General features: G+C 43.1%; 1 protein-coding gene across 1 annotated transcript in view; it reads right to left on the reverse strand.

Annotated features, from left to right (window-relative positions):
• LOC122554632 (neurogenic locus notch homolog protein 1-like) overlaps positions 1-11,050 on the reverse strand; it is a 158,378-nt gene extending 147,328 nt beyond the window's left edge. The window contains exon 1 of the mRNA XM_043699954.2: positions 10,769-11,050. Coding sequence (XP_043555889.2) covers positions 10,769-10,832 — 64 coding nt within the window. The 5' untranslated portion in view covers positions 10,833-11,050. The remainder of the gene's footprint in view (positions 1-10,768) is intronic.
• Between the last annotated feature and the right edge of the window lie 15,912 nt (positions 11,051-26,962).

The following is a 26,962-nucleotide window of genomic DNA, read 5'->3' on the forward strand; positions in this document are numbered from 1 at the left end:
CCATATTGCAGAGAAGGAAGTGCTGGATGTCTTGAAACGCATAAATGTGGATAAATCCCCAGGACCTGATCAGGTATACCCTAGAACTCTGTGGGAAGCCAGAGAACTGATTGCTGGACCCCTTGCTGAAATATTTGCATGGTCGATAGTCATAGGTGAGGTGCGGAAAACTGGAGGTTGGCAAACGTGATGCCACTGTTTAAGAAGGGCGGTACGGACAAGCCAAGGAACTATAAACTAGTGAGCCTGACATCAGTGGTGGGCAAGTTGTTGGAGGGAATCCTGAGGGACAGAATATATATGTATTTGGAAAGGCAAGGACTGATTAGGGATAGTCAACATGGTTTTGTGTGTGGGAAATCATGTCTCACAAACTTGATTGAGTTTTTTGAAGAAGTAACAAAAAGGATTGATGAGGGCAGAGCAGTAGATGTGATCTATATGGACTTCAGTAAGGCGTTTGACAAGGTTCCCATGGGAGACTGGTGAGCAAGGTTAGATCTCATGGAATACGGGGAAAACTAGCCATTTGGATACAGAACTGGCTCAAAGGTAGAAGACAGAGGGTGGTGGTGGAGGATTGTTTTTCAGACTGGAGGCCTGTGACCACTGGAGTGCCACAAGGATCGGTGCTGGGTCCATTACTTTTTATCATTTATATAAATGAGTGGATGTGAGCATAACAGGTGTAGTTTGTAAGTTTGCTGATGACACCAAAATTGGAGGTGCAGTGGACAGTGAAGGAGGTCACCTCAGATTACAATGGGATCTTGATCAGATGGGCCAATGGGCTGAGAACTGGCAGATGGAGTTTAATTTAGATAAACGTGAGGTGCTGCATTTTGGGAAAGCAAATCTTAGCAGGACTTATACACTTAAAGGTAAGGTCCTAGGGAGTGTTGCTGAACAAAGAGACCTTGGAGTACAGGTTCATAGCTCCTTGAAAATTGAGTCGCAGGTAGATGGGATAGTGAAGGCGGTGTTTGGTATGCTTTCCTTTATTGGTCAGAGTATTGAGTACAGGAGTTGGGAGGTCATGTTGTGGCTGTACAGCACATTGGTTAGGCCACTGTTGGAATATTGGATGCAATTCTGGTCTCCTTCCTATCGGAAAAATATTGTGAAATTTGAAAGGGTTCGGAAAAGATATACAAGGGTATTGCCAGGGTTGGAAGATTTGAACTATAGGGAGAGGCTGAATAGGCTAAGACTGTTTTCCCTGGAGCATCGGAGGCTGCGGGGTGAGCTTATAGAGGTTTATAAAATCATGAGGGACATGGATGGGGTAAATAGGCAAAGTCTTTTCCCTGGGGTCAGGGAGTCCAGAACTAGAGGGCATAGGTTTAGGGTGAGAGGGGAAAGATATAAAAGAGACCTAAGGGGCAACATTTCCATGCAGAGTGTGTATGTGTATGGAATGATCTGCCAGAGAAAGTGGTGGAAGCTGGTACAATTGCAACATTTAAAAGACATCTGGATGGGTATATGAATAGGAAGGGTTGGGAGGGATATGGGCCAGGTGTTGGCAGGTGTAATTAGTAATTAGATTCCCTACAGTATGGGAACAGGCCTTTCGGCCCAACAAGTCCACACTGACCCTCCAAACAGTAACTCGCCCATTCCCCTACCCTACATTTACCTCTGACTAATGCACCGAAGACTATGGGCAATTTAGCATGGCCAATTCACCTAACCTTTGGAGGCACACCTTTGGAGTGTGGGAGGAAACCAGAGCACCTGGAGGAAACCCACTCAGACACGGGGAGACTGTCTGTGTGGAGTTTGCGGAGTCTCCCGAGGTGGGAATCAAACCCGGTCACTGGCGCTGTGAGGCAGCGGTGCTAACCACTGAGCCATCATACCACCCCTAGATTGGGACGGGATATCTGGTCAGGCATGGACAAGTTGGACCAAAGGATCTGTTTCAGTGCTGTACATCTCTATGACTCTATTGTGGCTATGTTCACCGAGCTGGGAAGGTGATTTGCAGACATTTCGTCCCCGTCTAGGTGACATTTTCAGTGCTGTGGAGTCTCCTGTGAAGTGCTGCTGTACTGTCTCTTCTGGAATTTACTTGGTTTCATTCCTGCGGCTTCCAGTTGCTTGTTGTAGTGGCTAGTATATTGGGTCTAGGTCTATGTGCTTGTTGATGGAGTCAGTGGATGAGTGCCATGCTTCTGTAAATTCTCTGGCTTTCCTCTGATCGTTGTGTTGTCACAGTCGAGTGTGTATGTGTGTGTGTGTGCGCGTGCATGTGTGTGTGTGGTGGGGGTGGGGAGGAGAGGAAGAAACAGGGACTGCTGATCATGGTGTTTAGTGTGGCTAGTTGGTGTTCGTGGATGAGGATTGCTCGTTGTCTGCCTGTTTGTCCTGTATAGTCTTGCTTGCAGTCTTTGCATTGAACCCTGTAAACTACATTTGTGTTGCACATGCTGGATATAGGGTCTTTTGTCCTGGTGAGTCATTGTCAGAGTGTGGCTGTCGATTTATGGGCTGTCATGAATCCCAGCGGTTGCAGAAGTCTGGCTGTCAGTTCCGAGGTTTTTTTTTTAATATAAAGTAGCATTGCTAGTGAGTTGGGTCGTGGCATGTCCTCACCGCATTGTTTGTCTGTTAGGCACCTGTGGATGAAGTTGCAGGCAGATCTGTTCTTGGCGAATACTCTGTAGAGGTGTTCTTCCTTTCGTCAGGAGTGCTGCAAGTGTGTTGTAGCCCTTTTGAACAGGGTCCTAATGCAGCTTCTCTTGTGTATTTTGGGTGGTTGATGTTGTAGTTCAGGACCTGGTTGGTACGTGTGGCTTTCCTGTACACATTTGTGATGCATTCACCTGTGTGTCCTTTCTATCATCACATCTAGGAATGGGAGTCGATTGTTGGTTTCCTCCTCTCTCATAAATCTGATCCCTGCGAGTAAGGTGTTGATAATCCAGTGTGTGTTCTCGATCGCTGTTGCCTTAATGATAAGAAAAGTGTCGTCCACATATCTGATCCAGAGTTTGGGTTGGATTTGTGGGAGGGCTATTTATCCTTATATTAATTTCTCTATTTAATATTCCTTTGACAAATAAAAAACATCCCTTTTGAGAGGGTGGGAAGCAATAGTAATGGGAGATGGCACTGATATCAACCATCCTGCCAAGCTTTTAATTAGCAAATTACTTCTTCAAGCGCAAATATAGGACTCTTACAGACACTGTCTCAACCACTGAACAAGTTCCCTCCACCAATATGAAGCAGTAAATTTCAGTTAAAGGATGATGTTCCACATGTGTCTGTATCTAATGGTGGTTATGCTTCAAACGCACCACTAACATTTCCTTTGCGAAACAGCAGGGTAAGTTTCTAACAATTAATTCTAACGCACATTAAATAAAACTCTTCCACAAGATAACACTTTGGGTGAATTACACAAATACTTCGAGGCATGCCACGTGGTAAGTGACTGAGAGACAAAAGATGGTGACCTTATCCCTGGTTCTCACTGCTGGGTTTTTCCTGACCTCATTTCTGGTGCTGGTGGATGTTAATTGATAAAGATCAGACCATAAGACAAATTATATACGAGTAAAGTTAAGCCCATTGAGTCTTCTCTGCCATTCAATCATGACTGATAGGCAGTATATGAGTTTGAAAAACCTTCGCCCCAAATCCATTGACCTCTTTACAAATCAAGGAGGTATCATTCTGTCTAAAATACTCTCAATGATTTGGCGTCCACAGTTTTGTGCGGCAATGGGTTCCATAGATTCACCACCTTCTGGCTGAAAAATATTCCTCCTCATTTCAGTTCTAAAGGGTCATCCCTTCACTCGGAGGCTGTGCCCGAGTCCTAGCCTCTCCTACTAGTGGAAACATCTATGCAGGCCTCTCAGTATTCTCCAAGTTTCAGTGAAATTCCCTCCTTATCCTTTTAAACTCCTTCAAGTATAGATCCAGAGTCACCAACCGCTCCTCATGTGACAAACCCTTCATTCCCAGCATCTTTCTTGTGAACCTCCTCAGGACCATCTCCAACGCTAGCACATCCTTCCTTAGATATGGGGCCCAAAACTGCTCACAATATTCCAAATGCAGTCTGACCAGAACCTTATACAACTGCAGCAGCACATCTCTGCTGTTATATTCTAGCCCTCTTGAAATTAATGCAAACAGTACATTTGCCCTCGTGGCTGCCAACTGAACCTGCATGTTAGCCTGAAACGAATCCTGAACTCAGACTCCGAAGTCCCTTCTTGCTTCGAATTTTGAAGCCGTTCCCCATTTAGTCATAGATTCATAGAGATGTACAGCATGGAAACAGACACTTTGGTACAACCCGTCCATGCCGACCAGATATCCCAACCCAATCTAGTCCCACCTGCCAGCACCTAGCACATATCCCTCCAAACCCTTCCTATTCATATACCCATCCAAATGCCTTTTAAATGTTGCAATTGTACCATCCTCCACCACCTCTGGCAGCTCATTCCATACGCATACCACCCTCTGCGTGAAAATGTTGCCCCTTAGGTCTCTTTTATATCTTTCCCCTCTCACCCTAAACCTATGCCCTCTAGTTCTGGACTCCTCGACCCCAAGGAAAAGACTTTGCCTATTTACCCTATCTATTCCCCTCATATAGAGGTTTACAAAATTAAGGTCACCCCTCAGCCTCCGACGCTCCAGGGAAAACATCCCCAGCCAGTTCAGCCTCTCCCTGTAGCTCAGATCCTCCAACCCTGGCAACATCCTTGCAAATCTTTTCTGAACCCTTTCAAGTTTCACAACACCTTTCCGATAGGAAGGAGACCAGAACTGCGCGCAATATTCCAACAGTGGCCTAACTAATGTCCTGTACAGCCACTACATTATCTCTCCCCTTATTCATCTATTCCAAAGTACATAGCCTCGCACTTTCCCGTACTGTAATTCATCTACCATTTCTTTGCCGACTCTCCTAGCCTGTCCAAATTCTTCTGCAGCCTCCCCACTTCCTCAGTACTACATGTCCCTCTACCTACCTTTGTATCATCTACAAACCTTGCAACAATGCCCAATGGATAGTTGAGGTCCCAAAACTAGCCACTGCAGAACTCCACTAATCATCTGTTGCTATCCTGAAAAAGACCCTTTTATCCCCATTCCCTACCTTCTACCAGTCAGCAAATCCTCTATCAATGCCAATACCTTCCCTGAACACCATGGGCACGTATCTTATTTCACAGCCCCTTATCAAAGGCCTTCTTGAAATCCAAACAGATCACATCTGCTGGCTAACCTGTTTGTTACCTCCTCAAACAATTCCAACAGATTTGTTCGGCATGACCACACCTTGACAAAGCCGTGCTGGCTTAGCTCTATTTTACCATGCACTTCCAAGTACTCTGCAAACCCATCCTTAAATCTTCCCAACGACTGAGATCAGGCAAGCTGGCCTATAAATTTCCATTTTCTCCTCCCTCCCTTCTTAAATAGGGGTGTTACTTAGTCAGTTTCCAGGCCTCAAGGATCGCTGACTCCAGTGGTTGCTGGAAGATCACTCCCAATGCCTCCATAGCTATCTCCTTCAGGACAGTGGGGTATAGTTCATATGGTAAGGATGATTTATCCACCTTCAGGCTATTCAGCTTCCTCAGCATCTTCTTCTTTAGTGACAGCCACTACATTCACTCCTGCCCCCTGATTCCATTGAAGTTCTGGTGGACCACTGGAATCTTCCACAGTGAAGACTGACGTGAAGATTATCATGTTATTCAAGAATTCTATTCTCACTGAGTCAAGCAACCACCAAGATTTCGAAAGTGGAATAGAAGGACCTTGACCGTTTACAATCACAGAATCCCTACAGAGCAGAAAGAGGTCATTCAGCCCATCTAGCCTAAACCAAACCTCCAAAGAGCATCCCATTCCGTCCCCTTAACCTCTGATTTTCCATGGCCAATCCATCTAGCTGCACATCTTTGGACTATCAGAGGAAACCCACGCAGACAGAGGGAAAACATGCAAACTCCACACAGACAGTCACCCAAGGGTGGAAAAGAAACTGGGTCCCTGGTGCTATGAGGCAGCAATGCTAATCACTGAGCCACTGCGTCACCCATTTTGTCCAGCAAATCCAGTGTCCCTGTGTAAATGCCTCCTATGCTTTTCTCCTGCTTTGGAGACTGGAAGCCAGTGCACTCCACACCTTCTAATCTCTCATTCCCACCAGATGCTCCTTGTTTAAGTAATTCTCAACAGGCATCTGTAGAAACAAACTCAAACGTACAGCTAAGAGTATTGTGTGCAGTTCCGAAATCCATCTGAGAGGAGGGATGTGATTGCACTGGAGAGGGTGCAGAGGAGATTTACCTGGATATTACCTGGGATGGAGAGTTTCAGTTATGAGAGAGAGATTGGACAGACTGCAATTGTTTTCCTTCGAACCCAGGAAATTTAAAGGGGACATGACTGAGGTTTATAAAATTACGAGAGGCATAGATAGGGTAGACAGAAAGAAACTTTCTTTCCCTTAATGGAGAGATAAATGACCAGGGGGCATAGACTTAAGGTAAGGGACAGAAGGTTTAGAGGACATGAAGGGTGGTGGGAAACTGGAACTTACTTTCCGCATGGGTAGTAGAGGCAGAAACCCCTCGTAACATTTTAGAAGGATTTAGATGTTCACTTGCAATGCCAAGACACACATCGCAATGGGCCACATGCTGGAAAATGGGATTTAAATAGTGAGATGGTTGTTTTTGACCAGTGTGGATACAATGAGCTGAAGACCCTTTTTATGTGCTGTAGATCCCCACGACTATAATATTCATACCTGAATTTAGCCTTCAGTGTTGAAATTGTTTCATTTTAAATAAAAAAATATAACTAGCTTTATATTAAATCAACTCCTTCAAAAAAAAAGGGGGGAATTCCTCCCAACCTCAGCATTTAATTGAACCATTGGGTATTGGGCAACATGCCGGGTAAAGTTGGAGATTTGCATCTGGGTTTCAGCTGGCTCAGCAAAGGAAATGATGAAAATAGTTTCCAAGCTTTCTTGACTGACAGAGGTAAATAATCAGCCAGAATCCATGCTCCTCCTCAAGGCACAATAACTCCCAAGTAGATAATGTGTGGGATCTGGTTGGACCAAGAGTGGGTCTTTACCCCTCTCAGTTCCCATTGTTCACTAACTTACCAACATTCAACATATTCAAAGGTATCAGTGGAAAACTGCCACATTTATAAAAGGATCAGAAGATTGCCACCACCAGCGAACATGAACACAAGATACAGTAATATAAAAGAGTGAGCACCGTAAGCAAAACAAGAGGTTGATTTTTCATTTTAAACTCTTTCTTGCTTGTAGCTTCACACATGATCCTATGAGTGGGTATGACTTAAAAGATATGTTATTGTACATCTTTTCCCCTCAGAGTCAAAGTTTTACATTGCGGAAACAGACCCTTCGGTCCAACTCATCCATCCTGACCAGCTGTCCTAAATTAATCTAATCCCATTTGCCTGCATTTGGCCCATATTCCTCTAAACCCTTCCTATTCATGCACCTGCCCAGATGCTTTTTAAATGCCTCATGGTGGCAGATCTCGAGACTAGTAATGTAGACAATGTGTTCAAATCTCACTGACAATTTGTGAACAAGAGTTTTTTGCAAAAAACAAGTCTGAAAGTATAAATCCAATAGTGATCAGTAAGTTATTGGATTGTCAAATGATCCTATCAAGAACAAAACCTGCATCATTATCACAGCCCCCTTAGCTGAGTGTCAGAACCAAGGAAGGGAAAGGGGTTTTCAAAGATACCCTGTCCTTCAGCACACAGGGTAAGTCAGGGACGCTTCTCAGAATCAGCCCTTTGGTCGCAGTCGTGCTGGAGCTACGATTGCACTTATGGGAACACGGTGTATTATTCTGTAGTGTGTTGCCTACTCCTAATCCAGTCCCACCCATAACTCGCTTCATCACAAGTATTTCAGATGCTGAAGTACCAAGTACAGTACCACAGAAAGCCATAACTCAAGGCGGCACACAAGCTTTGCTGAGACAAAAACCATCTGAAGACACACATTAAAGCATGGGGTTAAGTGCAAACTGGTGGGAGAAGTCTCTGTGGCCCTTCAGCCTTTCCAATTTATTTCAAAGAAACACACAAGAAAAATATGATGATTTTTGACATTCAACCTACTATTTGTCTGGCTTCCAGATTGTGCTGCTGAACACTGGTCAATGACTGTAAATGCGATGCTGTGGTTTTATTTGACCATATTGTGTGAAGTGCAATTGTCAACCTGTGTGTAAAACACACTATGATCCAAGCACAAAAAATGACCAAACCATCGCAGAGGCAGACAGCAACTACAGCAGTGCTGAGCATCCCTGATCCTTTTTTTCACACAGCCTTACAGCTGCAAAGTGAACATTGCTGGGGAAGAGTACCAGAAAGGGTTATACCTTCCTCACCTCCAATTACAGATATTTCATTGTACATTAAAGAAACACTTTTGCTGCCCAAGACTGTATTGTGAAGACGTTAGCATCAAAAATTTCATATACTGTATAGATTAAGCAATCAAACTGAAACAAACATGTAAAAATAAGAAAAAGAGAAAAATTAATTACTCGGGCTGAATATTAAAGGTAGCTAATGTTTATTTAAAAGCTATTTCAAAATTACGAACCAATACACCAGACCTACACTACAAGCACTGAATCACATGTTACAATACTTCCTGCGCACATTTAAAGACTTATTCCACTCAAACTAATATTAATGCTCTGTGCGCGATCATCCTTTCTCTCCAAGTGAAAGGAGTTGAAAATTAAATTCCTGCTAACTTGGCTGGAAAATAAGGATGGTGACAACAATGACATCTATATGTGTTGTGTTTTTAACATAATGAAAGATCCCACCCAAACTGCATGGACTGTGGTTTACAGTCTGTTTCTGAAGGACTGCACTTGGAATCGTTCTTCAGCTGAACCACTGGACCCTACAGCAGTGGACAACGTTCAAATGCCAACCCTCACCCAGGGAAACTGACTTTGCAACCCCCTCGAAACGACAGCACTTCTGTCCCGATTTAGGCCAATCGTCTCAATACCATTTGGAAACATGGAAAACGCAGACTGGACGAGGCGCTTATTTCCATAATAATAGTCATTGGTCTTCAAAGTAAATCATCACGTCAAGTTCCCCAGACACTCGAATGACGCGATAAGACGCTGCACAAATACAAGTGCTGCTGTCTCATTTTACAGAGAATAGAGCATTTACTGGCAGCCTCGGGGAGTTTCCGCAAACGCTCATTTTAGTTTTCACAACTTTTTTGTGTGTGTGTGTGTTTCACGTTGTGGCTCAACCCATTAAACTGCAGAAAAGCCCAGAATGCACTCACGTTTGAACAAAATGAAATCAGTGTTTCAACATGTGGGTCATATATGTGTGTGTGTGTGTCTGTGTAAAACCATGAACTTCAAACAGAGCAAGAGAGACACACAATCTACAGGTGAAGCTTAACCAATGTTCTCCAGCACTGCACACAGAATAAGGTCATCTCAACTGCACATACAAGGTGTCCGCCATCCCTTTCTTTAAAGAAAAGGCCACAACATCAACATCCATCATAGCAACTAGTGAATGAGCCTTCTCACAGGTTGGTTAGTGACAGAAAATGCTGCCGTACCACTCCTGCCCTGTTCCTTCTCACACCTTAAAAAAAAATGTTTCGATGCACTTTTCTGTGAATATGAATCACCAATCTTTTGACTAATAAAATTTCCATGTTGTCACTTATGCATTCTGATCATTCGGTTCGCTTCCTGACATCAAGGCTTATTACCAAAACGTTTTATTTTTAAACCTTAATTTTTTTTTTACAAAGAAAAGGCTTTGGGGAAAGCACATTCGTCAACAGTAGAGAGAGAAAAAAAATCAGACACGGTCTCAATATAGATGTGAAGCCACTGCCAAAGTTTTTTTTGAAGGAATCCTTTAAAAAAAAATTCTTCACGGCCCAGAAAAAGAAACTTCCAGAAAAGTTGAAGAGTAACAAGTTTACATGATCGGGGAAAGAAAGTTAATGGATAGAGTTTCTTTTTGGTCGGGAGTTGGGGAATCTTTTAAAAAAAAACCATCAGGTCTGCTTTGGAAAGAGCACGAGTCTGGTCTGGGTCTGCATATCCCCATCACAAACCGAAACTTCCTGACTGCCCGGGGGTCTGTGTAAAGATGGAGAGAATTGGGTCTGGAGGAGTTCATTTTGGATCAGGAAAATCTGCCCATGGAACTCGAAGAGATTTTGGTTTTTTTTTGGGGGGGGGGGGAACAGCGTTTAAAATCAATTCCTGAGGCGCTCTGATTACCAAATGGAGGGAAATGATCACAATGGCAAAAAAGTATTTGTCATGAGAATCCTTCAGTCTCCCCGCTCAGGGCGCGCTGAAGGATTCCCTAAAGTTTAATGAACTTTGCAAATTATTCGCCCGCGATGTTGCAGCAGAGAGAAAGAGTCCAACTTTATTTTGATTCAGGGAGGCTACGGTGGGCAATCGGTCTGACGTGGGGACAAGAACGGTTTCTGGTTTTTTTTTAAAAAGTTAAAAAAAAATTTCTTGGCAAAGTTTGTAAACCCAGACGAAAGTTTGTCAGAAGTTTTTGAAGGAAGGAGGCTGGCCGGGCTTTCCAACTAACTCTCTCTCTCTCTGTCTCCGCTTCATTTTACCACCCCCTCTCCCTCAGTGGTGTGGACGCCCCTCACACTTTTCCCACCCACCCCCCCTTCACTCACCTCCACACACAGCCACAATCCTCAGCAAGCCCCACAAATTCCACCACAGCCGGCTGGCTCCCATCTCTCGGCGGTTACCTCCTCTCAACGCTCCTCATAGAGAGAGAGAGAGAGAACGAGAAACACACGCAGCGGGCGAACAAACTTTGTCTCTCTCTCTCTCTCTCTCAAACACTGAAGTTAGAGTTGATTCTGCAGTTCTGCCACCGGCCTCGAACACTCCAATTCCAATCTCGCCGACATTGGAAAGTTACAGTAACTTTCCGAGACCGCCTCACCCGCCCGCACTCCTCCGCCAGGCACACTACAAATCTCCCCAAACCTCCCAGCTCTAGCACCGCCTCTCTATCTATCTATCTGCCTTCCCTCCCTCCCTCACTTGCCCACACCCTCAGCCCCCCCAGTCCTGTCCCCTATCCATCTGGTCATTCCTTCAGTTCGGTGGGACTATTTAGCACCCCCCCCCCCCTCCCTTTTTTTGCGGAGGTATTTTATTTCAAGTTCTTTTTTTTTAAATGTGTCAATTCTTCCAGAATTAAAGTTACATTGTCTCTCCCCTCATTCATCTATTCAAGCGGATCGTGAAGTGCTGTCTGCCAATTAGCAGCGGTGTTCATGGATCCTGAGTGCAAATAGTTTCTGAAAGTCTCTGTTTGAACAATAATACATATTTACAAAGCACCTTGATGAAATATCCCCTGGCACTTGACTGAGATTTGATAAAACAAATTACCACGCTGAATCAGAGTCTGGTCAGATGGCAAACAGCTCAGTTGAACAGGTTGGTTTTAAGAAGTGTCTCAAGAGTCACAGAGATCTACAGTACACAAACAGACCTCTCGGTCCAAGTCATCCATTCCCAGCAGACATCCTAAACTAATCTAGTCCCATTTGTCAGCATTTGGTCCATATCCCTCTCAACCCTTCCTATTCATAGAGCCATCCTGCTGCCTTTTAATGTTGTAATTGCACCAGCCTCCATGACTTCCTCTGGCAGCTCATTCCATTCACACACCTCCCTCTGCGTGAAAATGTGGCCCCTCATGTCTTAAAACTATGCCCCTCTAGTTTTGGACTCCCCCACCTCAGGGAAAAGACCTTGCCTATTTATCCTATCCATGCACCTCATGATTTTATAAACCTCTGTAAAATCATCCCCCATCAGCCTCTAACGCTCCAGGGAACATAGCCCCAGCCTATTTAGCTCCCCCCTCCCCCCCCCCCCCCAGCTCAAATCCACCAGCCTGGCAATATCCTTGTAAATCTTTTCTGAACCCTTTCATGTTTCACACCATTTTTCCTTTAGCAGGGAGACCAGAACTGAACACATTATTCCAAAAGCAGCCTAACTAATGTCCTGTAGAGCCGCAACATAACGTCCCAGTTCCTATATGTTGGAAAGCAAGTTGGAGAGATGTGAGGGGATTCCAGAACTTGGTTTGGGGGAGGGGGGAGGGGTCTAGGCCAGTGAACATATCGCCAGCAGTGGAACAGTGTTGGAAACTAGGACTGCACAAAGGGGAGTAAAGTGACTCAAAACATTGTGGGACTGAGGACGGAGAGGCCAGGATATGGAGGGATATAAAAATAAGGATGAGGATTTTAAATTTAGGAGGTAGCGTGAATACAAGCCAATGTAGTGACCACAGGGGTGACATGGAACAGGACTTGATGTGAGAAAAAGATACTAGCAGCAGAGGATGACCCCAGGTTTACAGACCTGAAATGTTGGAGACCAGGCAGGAGTGCAATGGAATTGCCAAGTCTAGAAGTAAAAAAGGTATGGATGAGGGTTTCCATAATAAATGAGCTGAGACAAAGGCAACATTACAAAGGTAGAGAAAGGCAATCTTGGTGATGGTATGAAGATAAGTTTGGAACTTCATGTCAGAATTAAATGTGACACCAAGATTACAAACAAGCTGACTTTCTCTTGACAGTTGCCAGTGTAGGGCTGGATTTGGTTGTTGGGGAACTGAGTTTTGAACAGAGATGAGCAACAATGACTTCAATCTTCCCAATATTTAATCTGAGGAGTTTTGTTGAGGCTTAAAATGTCACTTTCAGTTTTACTTTGGGAAATGAACTAGCACTTCAAATATTGATTTTTCCTGCTGTGTCCTAACATGAAGTAATATTCTTAATGATTTGATTGATATCCTCATTTCACATTGTTAATGTCTAGTGTGTTTTCAAGACCTCCAACTGTATGGCATCAGTCTTGAATGTGCAGATATCACAGTGATCATCAAAACTAGATTGGCTTTGTTTATCACATAAATGAAAGGTCTGATGATGGGATATAAAGGTGATCTCAGCTCGTTGTTGTTCCTAAGAGCTTGCTTTGTGCCTCGTTTATCATAGTGATGCCCTTGAATACCAAAATTCTTGCATATGTCATTTTGGAATGCTTCTGAGATGGGTGCCAAAACATATTCACATTCAGTCATCTCAGAGCTGCTGGAGTCATGGGAATGTGAATCACCCAAAAAAGAAATTGGCCAAGAATGCATACTTTCACGTTAAGAAACTGTAGTTGTGTCACTTCCTCAAGACAATGCAAAAGTTTTTGAAATGCTGTCAAGACAACTAGTTTGCCCACAGTCAGGTACTACAAACACAGATTGAATGAATAAGCATCTATTTATTTTTTGACTGATGAAGAATGTTGACAAGAGCACCAGAAGGACTTTCTACTCTAAAAGTAGATGAATCCTGCATTCCAAATCCCACTACCCCATGAACATTGCATCCCATGTGCTCAAAGATGTATGGACTAAATATTGGCTTACTCAGTCATATGTCTAGATTAGAGTGGTGCTGGAAAAGCACAGCAGGTTAGGCAGCATCCGAGGAGCAGGAAAATCGCCCTTCATCCTGAATCCTGATTCCTGATGAAGGGCTTTTGCCAGAAACGTCGATTTTCCTGCTCCTCGGATGCTGCCTGACCTGCTGTGCTTTTCCAGCACCACTCTAATTTAGAATCTGGTTTCCAGCATCTGCAAGTCCTTATTTTTACCGACTCAGTCATATGAAGATTCATGGCAGAAATTCATGGCCCTGAATAGATGTCTTCCTAAATCGAAGAACAAATGATGACTCTTCTGAGAATTGTGTAAAAGGACCTCTATAATAGTACATGGGTATTGTATTAATATCTTATTTTGATGGTGGCCTTGTCAATACAGCATCACATCAACATTGTAATGGCATGGAAACAGGGATCTGAAAGGTTCAGTAGGGGTGCTCACAACTTCTGTCCTACTGATGAAACTATCAGCAACCAAGACTAGTTGATATATTGGGAAACGAGAGCTTTTAAGCATCAGGTTAAGTATCATCAGGACTTTAACCAGAGTGTTGCCACTGGCAGTTGCTCTAAAAGTTAGCTAAGACTATGTATTAAACGTAGTGTAAAAAAGATGATAGTGAGTCTTCAGTTCAATTGAAAATACTTCTAATTTTTAAAGTTTCATTAATTTCAAAATCAGGAGAGATTTAATGTGGGTCTGGAAAAACACTACACTCATACTATATATATGCATAAAGTTAACTTGCTTCATGGCATGTGACAAATCTTTGTTTAGTTTGTGAATCCATGATGCAATGGCATGAACCACAGCAAAGTACGACATTGCAACAAACAGTGTGTCTCTTCTTCCGCAAAACAGGTTTGCCAAGCAATTTTAGTTCATCAAGGACTGTACTCTGAAAAGACTGAAATGTTTGCAACAACAGCATTGCTGGATTTGTTGGTGCTTGCAGAATTCAAGAAGAAAAAAAAATTACCAAAAAGGAAACTAAAGTTAAATGGAAACAAATGTAAATGTAATCTCAATCCTTGATGCGCTGAGCAGAATATGTTATTGTTCTTTTCATTTAAAAAAATGTAATAAATTGTTTTCGTTCCTCTCAACCTTTCTCACCAAATATACCATTCCGTGGTTATGGGTAAGTTCAATCAACAGAAATGTCTTTACATATGAACCTCGTCAGAATTAGTATGTTATTATACTTGGGTAATGACAGTGGTTTAGGAGATCCTGTTCTTACCTAATATCCACATTGTTTTTGTCTTTCATGGAATGTATATTTGTTGCCCATCCCTAACTGGCCTTGAGAAGGGAAAACTGTTTAGCTCAGACTCAAAGCATTATGGCTAATTATTGTACCCACACTGCTACAAAGGGATTAGACATAGGAGAAGGTAACATGCCAGAAGACTTTGTGACATTAAAAGCTCAGTCACCCAATGAGCCACCAATGATGTTTCAGGTGAAAAAAAAATTCATTTCTTTGTTTATTACAGCACTTTGATTTGTGATTGGGATTGTGAACAGACAGTTGTGTTCTAAAGGGATTAATTCATGTCAGTGCCAACAACTTTTTAAGGAAGGGAGCACCTAATGAATTATAATATAATATAAATGTCAAGCCCCCCCCCCACCCCGCAGTATAAAACACTTCTTGTCTCTCAGCCTTCTGTCCCTCCAGAGTATAAATGCACAGTTTCAGCAATTGCTGTTGGAGTTGAGTGGTTTCTAAGGTGACAGGGTCCTGTCTTATTTTCAAGGTAGAATATTTTCATGATCAGCAAAATTCCACCTACAATGCAAGGACCAGCTGTAGTTGTTCTTTCAAGTTCCTATATATAGTATTTCACTTCCCAACACAAATATTAGCTCTATCATTCTCCTGACCACTTGGTGACACAACCTAAATGATATAGGAGCACACTTCAAAATATGCCAAAGTGGCAATAACCACCTTACCTGCTACTGTCACCTTACATGTTTACACATATGTATAACCGAAACTTTCTGTTGACAAAAGGACAGAGGAAGCAAAGTCCGAAACTTAGTTGCTAAACTACCAAGAGAACAGAAAGACAAAGATAGAGACCTTGATTGATAGTCCACTGGCCAAGAGTTGAAATTCCAGGATAAATGCCCTTTGGGTAAGAGTATCTGCCATTGCTAACCTGGCTTTTTATGATTCCAGTCCCACTTGCTTTCGAAATTCATAAGAAGAGAAAGTTGTAACTCAATGAAACCTGGACAAGACACCAATTACAACATTCATGAAGCACATTGGAGGTGTGAATTTCATTCCAAAATGTGAATGACGCTGAAATAGCACCGCAATTCCTCATTCAGCCACTGGGTGGTGTATCCAAATATTATCAGGAATCTGATCTTCAATCTTTTTGTACCTTGGAGCAGTCCTATCAGACAGCCAGATAATGCCCACAATATTTCACCTTTAAGAGGTTATCTGGTTTGTCACTAAAGCGTGTATAAAACCATTTCCTTTGAATACTGCACATCCTTCTAAATCAGTGAAAACTATAAAATTAAATGGTTAACAGGCAAAATTCTACTAAGTGTCAGGCTGGATCCTGGTTCTGTGCTGAGTTAACTGATCTAAGTGGTATCAGCAGTAGGATGTGATAATTGGCTTCAGTGACTCTGGGCAATGGATTGGAAACATCCAGTCTTAGTTGCTATCCAATAACTTTAGTTGAAATAATAATGTCTGTGTCTGTGAGTGAGAGGCATGTCTCTGAGTGAGAGGCATGCCTGTGCACTTCATCTGAGAAGAGGGCTAGAATCATTGCTGTCTGCAGTCAGTCAGCGCTGCAGTCAGTCTTCAGGACTCCTGAAGAAGGGCTTATGCCCGAAACGTCGATTCTCCTGTTCCTTGGATGCTGCCTGACCTGCTGTGCTTTTCCAGCAACACATTTTCAGCTCTGATCTCCAGCATCTGCAGTCCTCACTTTCTCCTTGCAGTCAGTCAGCCCACTGATCACCTGTATTCAAGTTCACATGTAAAATTCAGGTACTTGAGCAGATTCTAGAGGATCGCTTGTGCCATATCACAGTAAAGTTTCAGAATTTTCCAGAGAGAGGAGGAGATAAACAAGTAAAAAAGACTGTAAAGTCAGCCAAAGTAAGCATACTTTTAAAAATTCTTGTTTATTGGGTCAGTCAGTGCGGATGGAGACTCTGGCACACACAGATGTACCAACTCTTTGAAAGTGCCATCCAATCAATCCCACTGTCTTGGTTTTCTCCCTGAAAATATTTCCATTTCAAGTATGGACCGTATCCAAATCACTTTTCAAAGTGAAGCAAACATTCTGATGTATTGTTAATTATTTTGGATAGTTCACAATTCTTTTCTAATTTCTTTTGGGTGGAGGAGGTGGTATACATTTCGAGGATGTCAAGGATTTAGGATTTACAAGCCAACGACTTTCTGGAAAGTTCAGTGTAGTTTCTGCTAAGATTCTTAGCTACAGAGAGGAGAAGTGTTAGAAGTGTCATCTCTGCTTAGTCACATAACCTCAATTAGGGCAGTGATACAGGTGCTCCAGTTGTGGTCAATGGCTTCAGGAAAGCCTTGGGAGGAGGAGGGAGATTCCGTTTCTGCCCAGAATCCAATAATCTCTGGGAGATGTGAAATTTGCAAAAGCTTTGATGAGCCACATAATTAAATAGCCCACTAACATTCACCGTCAGGAAACATGACAAATGGACAACTTGGGTGAACTATCAGCACAGAGGTGGTGTTGTTGAATATAAAGGCAGACTAATAAATGTATTCAAAATTAAGTCTCTTTTGAGTCCCAATTCTGTGGCAGATGTTTTAACGAGGGAAGCGAACTGGATGGAACTTGGCTGGGGTTAGATGGCAGAGGTGGGGTCAGGTGTGCATGTAGAGATTCGTACAAAATGCAACTGGAATGATCAAGGATTGCAAATGGAATATGGTAACTTCAAATGCAAGTAGCTTGGCGAGATGAAATGGAAAGCCAAGAATTAGGTTTCTGCACCACCAGCATCATGCACCAAAGCCCATTTTCCACTCTCTCCCTTTCAGCACTCCAGACGAACTGTTCTATTCACAACATAATGGTGCAGTCCTGAATAATACTCTATCATCATTCAATGTAAACCTGGGAGATGCCTCATTACCAGCCCTTCCACTGGCTAGCTGCATTATCTCCCATCCCTACTTCTATTGGATCAGTCCAGACTTACAGGTAAAGTACTGCTGTGGTTCCTCACTGTCTTCTGCAGGGTTACTGACCAGGAGACCCTGCTGTGGTTCCCCACTGCCTTCTGCAGGGTTACTGACCAGGAGACCCTGCTGTGGTTCCTCACTGTCTTCTGCAGAATTACTGACCAGGAGACCCTGCTGTGGTTCCCCACTGCCTTCTGCAGGGTTACTGACCAGGAGACCCTGCTGTGGTTCCCCACTGCCTTCTGCAGGGTTACTGACCAGGAGACCCTGCTGTGTTCCCCACTGCCTTCTGCAGGGTTACTGACCTGGAGACCCTGCTGTGGTTCCTCACTGCCTTCTGCAGAATTAATGACCAGGAGACCCTGCTGTGGTTCCCCACTGCCTTCTGCAGGGTTACTGACCAGGAGACCCTGCTGTGGTTCCCCACTGCCTTCTGCAGGGTTACTGACCAGGAGACCCTGCTGTGGTTCCCCACTGCCTTCTGCAGGGTTACTGACCAGGAGACCCTGCTGTGGTTCCCCACTGCCTTCTGCAGGGTTACTGACCAGGAGACCCTGCTGTGGTTCCTCACTGTCTTCTGCAGAATTACTGACCAGGAGACCCTGCTGTGGTTCCCCACTGCCTTCTGCAGAATTACTGACCAGGAGACCCTGCTGTGGCTCCTCACTGTCTTCTGCAGAATTACTGACCAGGAGACCCTGCTGTGGTTCCCCACTGCCTTCTGCAGGGTTACTGACCAGGAGACCCTGCTGTGGTTCCCCACTGCCTTCTGCAGGGTTACTGAGCATGGGACTTTGCTGCTTTTCTTTTCTTTTGTTATTGTCTTACTCATGTTTCTTTCTTGCTTTTTATTTTGGATGATAGCTGTTCATCTTTCTTCTGCACTCTCCTCCCCTCGGCACATCTTTTGTTTCTTTACTTATCTCACCATTAACTTCTTTTAATCTTTCATTAGTTTAATTCATTTCACCTCTCCCATGTTTCACCCTATCACAGACTTGTCCATTTCTTCTTTTCCCCACACTCACCCCATTCACCTGTTTAAAACTTTTTCCCAATTCTGACTTAAACGGAATAGACCTGAAACATTAAGTCAGTTCCTGTCTCCATGGATGCTGTCTGACCAACTGAGTATTTTCACAAATCTGTTTCTCTTTCAGTTTTCCAGCACCTATCGTATTTTGGGCTAGTTTTTCCACCGATGTGTCTCCTGTCCCTGGGGAAAACATCTCTTGGTCCATTTTGTTCTTGAACATAAATTTTTAAACATTCAGCATTACAGTCTCCAAGTTGCCTACAAGTGAGAGAGTGGGTGTTTACGATGGGCCAATGCATAAGCACAAACTTACCTTGGCGCAAACCTTGGAAAAACTGTGCCCCTACCTGCTGCTGTTTTAGTGAGCAAGGACAGCAAGTGGGGTTGAACCAAGTGACCAGAAAATCTCAGGGCACAAACATTACTGCAGCTCATCATGAAACACCGGCTAAATAAAACACACTTTCAAGACTATTTAAACAAGCATTACGTTGTATCCTGTACAGCATGGTAACCTGAGTTGATTAAATAAATGATTATTCAATAGAGGTTTCTAAGCTAGTTGGAGGTGTTGCTATTCTAAATAACAAAATTGAAGCTGTGTGCCACTTATGCTGTTAATACCACGCAATGTTGGATTTGAAACAGTACCTAACTCACAAAGTATCAAAATCTCTTTAACGGTGACAGAAATACTTTTCAGAAAGTGGTAAAGTGGAAGAACAAACAAAGTGGAGAGTAAAAGAGAGACTGGTGTTAAAACACATGTGGGTTTGATTTCCTCTGCGTGCTATTTTAATGCTGCAGCGAACAGCATTGCTAAAATTCCTGCCTGTCTATATTAACCGAAGGGTTAATCAATAGTTCAGCTGCAAACTCATTCAGATCATTTTTTACCTGTAGAACTCTTATAAATTGACAATAACCTTTACCAGGACAGCACCTACCAAAAGTTACCACCCTACCCAATTGTAATTCACCAATGCTTGTGACTGTTGGAGGGGTATTGGATGAAGGCAGTGGTTGGGGTAGGCTTCGTATTGTGAATGGGAACAAACAACGGAGAGACTGTGCGGTCACCAACTTTCTCATTGTCCAGAAGACACTGAGGTCTCTGCCGCACTGCTGTTAGCTGCAAAACATTTCTCTGCATCTTCAACATCCACTAAAAGGTCTATTTAAAGGTTTACACCTCACAGCTTCCAGCTGCTGTTGCCACTTCAGATTGATACTTTGTTCAACAATTAATTTTCTCCTGAAGCTTAAATAATCATAAAGTTACAGAGGGAGGAGTGCAGTTGAAGAAGACTCTCTAATTCAGTCATGAAAGGTCTTACTTCTGAAAAATCCTGCATCCTTCACGGAATTACATCATAAGACAACCCTCTCCCAGCTCCCTCTCTCTCTCTGCACTGTGGAACTCCAGAGGTCCATGTCTGAAATTCTTGAAGTCTTCCTCTGTCACACAATCTCTAAGGAGACACACAAGCCCCAGTGAACAATCATTTGGGTGTTTGGGGATGAAAATATCCATTGAAACATCTGTTCTCAATCCCCACCTAGATGAATGGCACTCGAAAGGGAGCACAATGCGTATGCCAAAAATGCTGCAGTGACATGAGAGACAACAGACGCCACAGCCTGCAGTCAAAATGGGAAGAAAGGGAGTAGCTGTCAGTCGGGATAAGGCCGAATACTATTGAAAGCCGAGACTGAGGGAGACAGTAATTCAGTGTACATTCCCTGAAACAATGGTTTTCAGATTCTTTGGATCAGTCTTTCAACACGTACATTTTTTCAAGATTCAATGTTGCATTCCTTTTTCTTTCTGAAGGAAACAAGGAATCAACACTAAGGAGAGAAAAAAAAACAGAATTTTAAAAATTATAAAGCTGCAGAAACACACCTCCGAAGTGGCGAATTTGTGGAATTCCTTACCACAGAGGGCTGTCGAAGCTGGGTTGTTAAGTATATTCAATGCTGAGGCAGACGGATTTTTAATCAGTAAGGGAATCAAGGGTTATGAGAAAAAGGCAGGAAAGGGGAGCTGAGGTTTATCAGACCAGCAACTATCTAATCAAATTGTGAAACAAATTCAATGAGTTTAATGGCTTGCTTCTACTCCTTTATCTTATGGTTTTTCATATTTCTCTGTAATTTATTCCCATGTTGGGACTGTTTTCTTACTGGGGATGCTATTCTAACTTGCTGAAATGTTCTGGCACCATAAACCAGTAGCTAATTTACCATTGCTTGAACCGAGACATTGAATGCCAGTACAAGGGGTACATCAAAAACAGCAACATATGCAGACTTTCCAGCAAAGGTCTGTAAAACAATTAAAGGCAGATTAAAGTTGCAGCTGCACCAAGGTGTATGTACACCAATGAGCTCATCAGATATAGGAGCAGGATTAGGCCATTCGGCTCATCACATCTGCATCACCATTCGATCATGGCTGATATATCTCTCAATCCCATTCTCCTGCCTTCTCCTCTTGATCCCCCTATTAACCAAGAACCTATCTATCTCTATCTGAAATAGACTCAATGATCTGCCTCTACAGCCTTCTAAGGCAATGAATTCCACAGATTCACCAGCTGCTGGCTGCAGAAATTCTTCCTCTGTTCTAAAGGGTTGTCCCTTCACTCTGAGGCTGTTCACTTGGGTCCAAGTCTCTCCTACTAGTGGAAGGTCCTTCTCCATGTCCACTCTATCCAAGCCTCTCCGTCTTCTCTAAGTTTCAATGAGATCCCCCTGCTCATCCTTCTGAACTATCGAGTTCAGACCCAATTGCTCTTCATAATGACAAGCCCTTCATTCTCGAAATCACTCTTGTAAGTTTCCTCTGAACTCCCTCCAATGCCATCACATCCTTCTTTAGAATCCAAAACTGCTCACAATATTCCAAATATGCTCTGATCAGAATGTAATACAGCCTCAGCAGAACATCTCTGTTGTATTCCAGTCCTCTTGAAATTAATGTTAACAATGCATTTGCCCTCCTAACTGCCAAGTGACCCTGCATGTTAACCTTAAGAGAATCCTGAACTAGGATTTCCAAAGTCCCTTTGTGCTTCAGATTTCCAAAACCTTTCCTCAGTTAGAAAATAGTCTACACCTCTATTCTGGGAGTAAGTGAGGACTGCAGGTTCCTGATGAAGGGCTTATACGCGAAACATCGACTCTCCTGCTCCTCAGATGTTGCCCGATCTGCTGTGCTTTTCCAGCGCCACACTTTTTGACGCTACACCTCTGTTCTTACTACCAAAGTGCATAATGTCACACTACGCTGCATTGTATTCCACCACTTCTTTGTCCCCTCTCCTCGCATGTCCAAGCAGACACCCTGCTTCCTCAACACTGCCTCTCCCTCCACCTACCGTTATGTAAACTTAACAACAATGCCCTCAGTTCCTTTATCCAGATTGCTAATGTATAACTGAATAGGTGTGGCCCCAATATTGACCCCTGTGGATCTCCACTAGTCACTGGCTGCCATCTTGAAATGGACTCCTTTATCCCCACTCCCTGCCTTCTGCCACTCAGCCAATCGTCTACCCATGTCACACACCCACAATATGCAAACATCAGTGTCACTGTGTGCTAAATTTCTACCATTCCTGATGTTGCAGAGGATGGATCTGGCCATATCGCTGCAGAATGCTCTAAGTCAAAGTAATTTTGCAGAATACCTCATCCGAGAACTTCCAATAGACACCAAGACATAGTTTGGCTGGTGGTGAGGAGGGCAGTGTCTGTCAGATCTTTCTTGCACACCTGGACTTTCTGCACCAGTATATGCTGCCCTCAAGGTGGCTGCAGAGGTGAAGAGACTATTGCGCATCTCTGTTTCGGAATCTGCCTTTCGAAAGAAGATCTGGAGAGAGAGGTAGTGGGTTTAGACCAGATTTGCCCTGAGCAGCTCTGTGACACAGCACTCTGTGCCCTGTGTGATGAGACAAATATCGAGGACCTGGAAGACCATCGACTCAGTGGAAGCCTCTGCCTGGAAGTTGTTGGCCTTCCAATGCAAGCAGTTGACTGGGTGTTCCAGGCCAGCATATTCCAAGGACTGGGACAGTGCTGGGAAACACACTAAAGCAGCCACCAAGGCACAGTTGGGAAAGTTCTCCATTGAGGCCTTTCTGCCATAATATACCCAGGGTCTGTTAACATATAGAAGCACCTGTTCAGGGATGTAAATAGTTTCTTGTCATATTTGGTAAACATACCAACTTTTGCATTTGGATTGAGGCAGCTAACAGTGCAAACACTCAAATGAGAAATGTGATAATGTTTCTGTTTTTCCTGTAATCAGTGGCTTGAACTGTTTTACATTTATTTGTAGAAAACTTATGAATAAAACATGTTTTTGCCAAAAACAATTATAGACAATCCTTGGCAGATCAGATGGCATCTGTGGTGAGAGTGGTTTCTCGCAGGTACAGTGACAGTGTCACAACATGTCAGAACAGGTTGACTCAAAATACTTGGTTAACGATCTTGCATAATGGTAGTGTTCTCATCTCTGAGGCAGGTGGCTCAAGTCACACCTACTCAGAGGTGTGTCACAGCGTGTCCAAACAGGCTGATTAACGCTAAGGCCCTGAGGGACATTGGCAGGTTGGCTGTGGAGAGAGCCTTTCTTGTTATGGGAGAATCTAGAACTGGGTCATCGTTTGAAGATAATAGGTCAGCCATTTAAAACAGAGTTGACGCAATTTTCTTTCTCACGAGAATGATGAAATTTTGGAACTCTCTTTCTGAAAAGGTGATAAAAGTGGAATCCTTCAGTACTTTTAAGCCAAGCATGGATAGATCACTGATCCTTCACTTCAGACCCTATCACTGGGTCAAAATCCTGAAGCTCAGTTACTAACAGCATTATGGGCTTACCCATGCCTCAGCAACTGCAGCAGTTCAAGAGGGAAGCTCACTTCACTATCACCTCCTCTTTGGCAATTTGTGATGTGACATAAATGCTGGCCCAACACACACAAGGTGGATTGGGTGAAAGCATACCATCATCTTCCCTGACCTCAAACCAAACGTGGGCCACAACCTTTGCAATGGCTGTCCCAACTGTGGCTTCACCTATTCCCATGTTTGCTAACTGCAGTTGCCTCCACTTGAGTGTTTCACTCCAGAAATCCAATCCGTTCACACTTTAAAAGCCGTTAGTTGCAGAGATACACATTACAAGCACATACCATCTACTCTAACTAAATATCACTAATCTAATCAGCCTGTTCTAATGCACAAATGACTCCCCAGTTAATGTCCACCACCTGAACACAATTATCAGAGTGCAACGTGTCAGGAAAGAAAGACTGAAGTGTGCCAGTGAATGTGATGCAATGTGTTTCAATGATGTAGGTGCTATGGTTTAATAGCTGGTATTGCTTGCATGGTGTGAGGCTTGCAGCAATGATCAGTACGTGAGGGTGGAGGTATAAACATAATATATGACTCAAGTTTGACAGAGACAAATTCGTAGTAAGTGAATTGATGTTTGTAAATTATGCAATGCCAAGGGTGTCATTAGAAGGTATTAGAACGTATCATTAATAGAGAGACATTGGCCGAGTAGTATTATTGCTGGACTGTTAATCCAGAGACCCAGGTAATGGTCTGGGGACTGGGGTTTGAAACCCGTCATGGTAGAATTTGAATTTAATTTTTTAAAAATCTGGAATAAACACTATAATGATGACCATGAATCCACTGTCGATTGTTGGAAAATCCCATCTGGTTCATTAATATCCCTTACCTGATCTGGGCTACATGTGACTCCAGACTCACAGCTCTGGGATGTTAAGAGGGCAATTAAGGAGGATCCCGTCCTCTGGGCTGGGCAATAAATATTGGCCTAGCCAGTGACACCCTTATCCCAAGAATGAATTAAAAGGGGGTGAATTCTGTTAGCTTGTTCACTAACTTGAGGTAATTAAACTTCTTTCAATGCTGCATTGACCTCCATGCTTTCTATTCCCATTCCCTTCAAAGAGCTTAACCTGCAGAGCCTTTTGGCCCTTTTTGGCAAGAGGACATCTTCCCACACGTCCACCCCCTGCTCGGGTTTCTGAAAATCTGGGTGCCTGATCTCTTGCTATTGGTCAGATACTCTTCCACAATGACTTTGAGTACCTGCCAGAACATTCAGGATGCCTTTAAATTGAACTAGCATTGCACAAACTTCAGGCCCCCTGCTGAAATGTCAATGATTAGGACAAAATATATCAATGCGCAGTTGGACATGACTGTCATTTAAATTAACAGGCAAAATTATGTTTGCTTGCTGCCTGCATTACTTTGAGTGGGCAGAGGTTAATCATGCATTGTGAGCTTTCACTCATTTTCAGGGGCTATGGAATTTTTAAGACAATTAAAAGATTGTACCTCTGAATTCAGGTATGATTACAGAACATTGTTTCACATTGATCTGTTTTTGACAGGTATTAAGGCATGACAGGTTATTACTGCCAAATATATAGGTGTGTTTGTAATTTTTTTTTGTATTTTCATTACCACCATGACCTGGTGAGAAGCTGTCATGGTGACTGTATATCAAAAGATTGTTTATGCAGAATGTGGAAATTAAAATCAACAGAAGATTTATGCACACTATAAATGCTGAACAACAATGCATAGTGGAGGCAGAAAATATCCAATTAGGTGAAAGGAGGAAAGCAAAATTCAATACCTTGACTTGGACAACAAGCCCAATGCAATACACTCAAGAGAAGTTCATGATAAAAGATAGAGCTGCCTACTTCTCCATTTCTGCAATTTACCCATTGCAATACCTTTTGGTGTTGCTTGAGAATGCTGTGACCAACATCAATGTGATCACTGCGTGAGGGTAATGTCACAGGAAGGAAGAAGAACAGTTTTCTCATTACACCATCCACAGTTGTAACTTTCAAAGAGACTGGGGGATTTTACTGGAAATGAAATACCTTCTTCGACAGGAAACTAGAGGGAGGAAGAAATGATACATCTATGTATTATGATACATGTGCGCTGTAAAATAAAATAGTTTGAAATTCATTCAAATTATAATTTACACAGAAATCTGAGGGCATCATGGAACACTTGTCACTTATGACCAACTAAACCAATTGATCATTTTCAGTTGAGCGGTTTTAAAAGCAATAGAGATGTCTACTAACCAGACTGCAGATGGTTGCAAGCTGAGATTGGTAACTGCTCATGATCTCACTTGATCATCAAGCAGTATGCAGAAGGAAATATATCAGTCTTTTACTTTAAAAAACATCAGACAGGGAAACAGGAGTTAAAAAATGCTGAAAATGCACAGCATAGCACACCATCTCAAACCAAATACTAACACAACACACCAAATCAAAACACACAACAGCATGACACACCAAATCAAACCACACGATAACACACATCAAATCAAACCACACAAATCACAACAGACCAAATAAAACCATAAAACACCACACCACGCCAAATCAAACCACATAATAGCACGACACACTGAATCAAATCACACAAAGCGCACAGCCCACCCAACCATGGAAAGCGAAGTCAAACCAGGGGACAGTACAGCACACCAAATCGAACCAAGGATCAGCACAGCCCACCAAATGCAAAACCATGAAATAGTACAGCATATCAAACACAACCATGGAATGGCACAGCACAACAAATCAAACCACCATATGGCACAGCACATCAAATTGAACCATTGACTCGCGCGGCACATTGAATCAAACCACACAACAGAGCAGCACACCAAATCAAAACACTCAACTATACAACTGACCAATCAAACTACACAAGAAGCACAGTTCCCCCAAATAAACAACAACAAGCAAAGTCAAACCATGGAGCAGCACTGCATGCCAAATCAAACCATGGAATGGCACAACATACCAAATCAAACCATACAGCTGTACTCGTACTCCAAATCAGACCACTGGATGGCACAGCACGGCAAACCAAACCATGAGACATGAATGTACACCAAATCAAATCACACAGTGCTTGGCTCACTCAATAAAACCACAAGAAAATGCAACATCGACCACATCAAACCCGTATAGTGCAACACAGCAATCAAACCATGCAAGAGCACACTTCACCAAATTAACCCAGGG

The sequence above is a fragment of the Chiloscyllium plagiosum genome, unplaced genomic scaffold, assembly GCF_037043375.1.
Source record: "Chiloscyllium plagiosum isolate Xiang-an unplaced genomic scaffold, Cpla_swu_hap1 HiC_scaffold_9, whole genome shotgun sequence".
In the NCBI taxonomy this organism is placed as follows: domain Eukaryota; kingdom Metazoa; phylum Chordata; class Chondrichthyes; order Orectolobiformes; family Hemiscylliidae; genus Chiloscyllium; species Chiloscyllium plagiosum.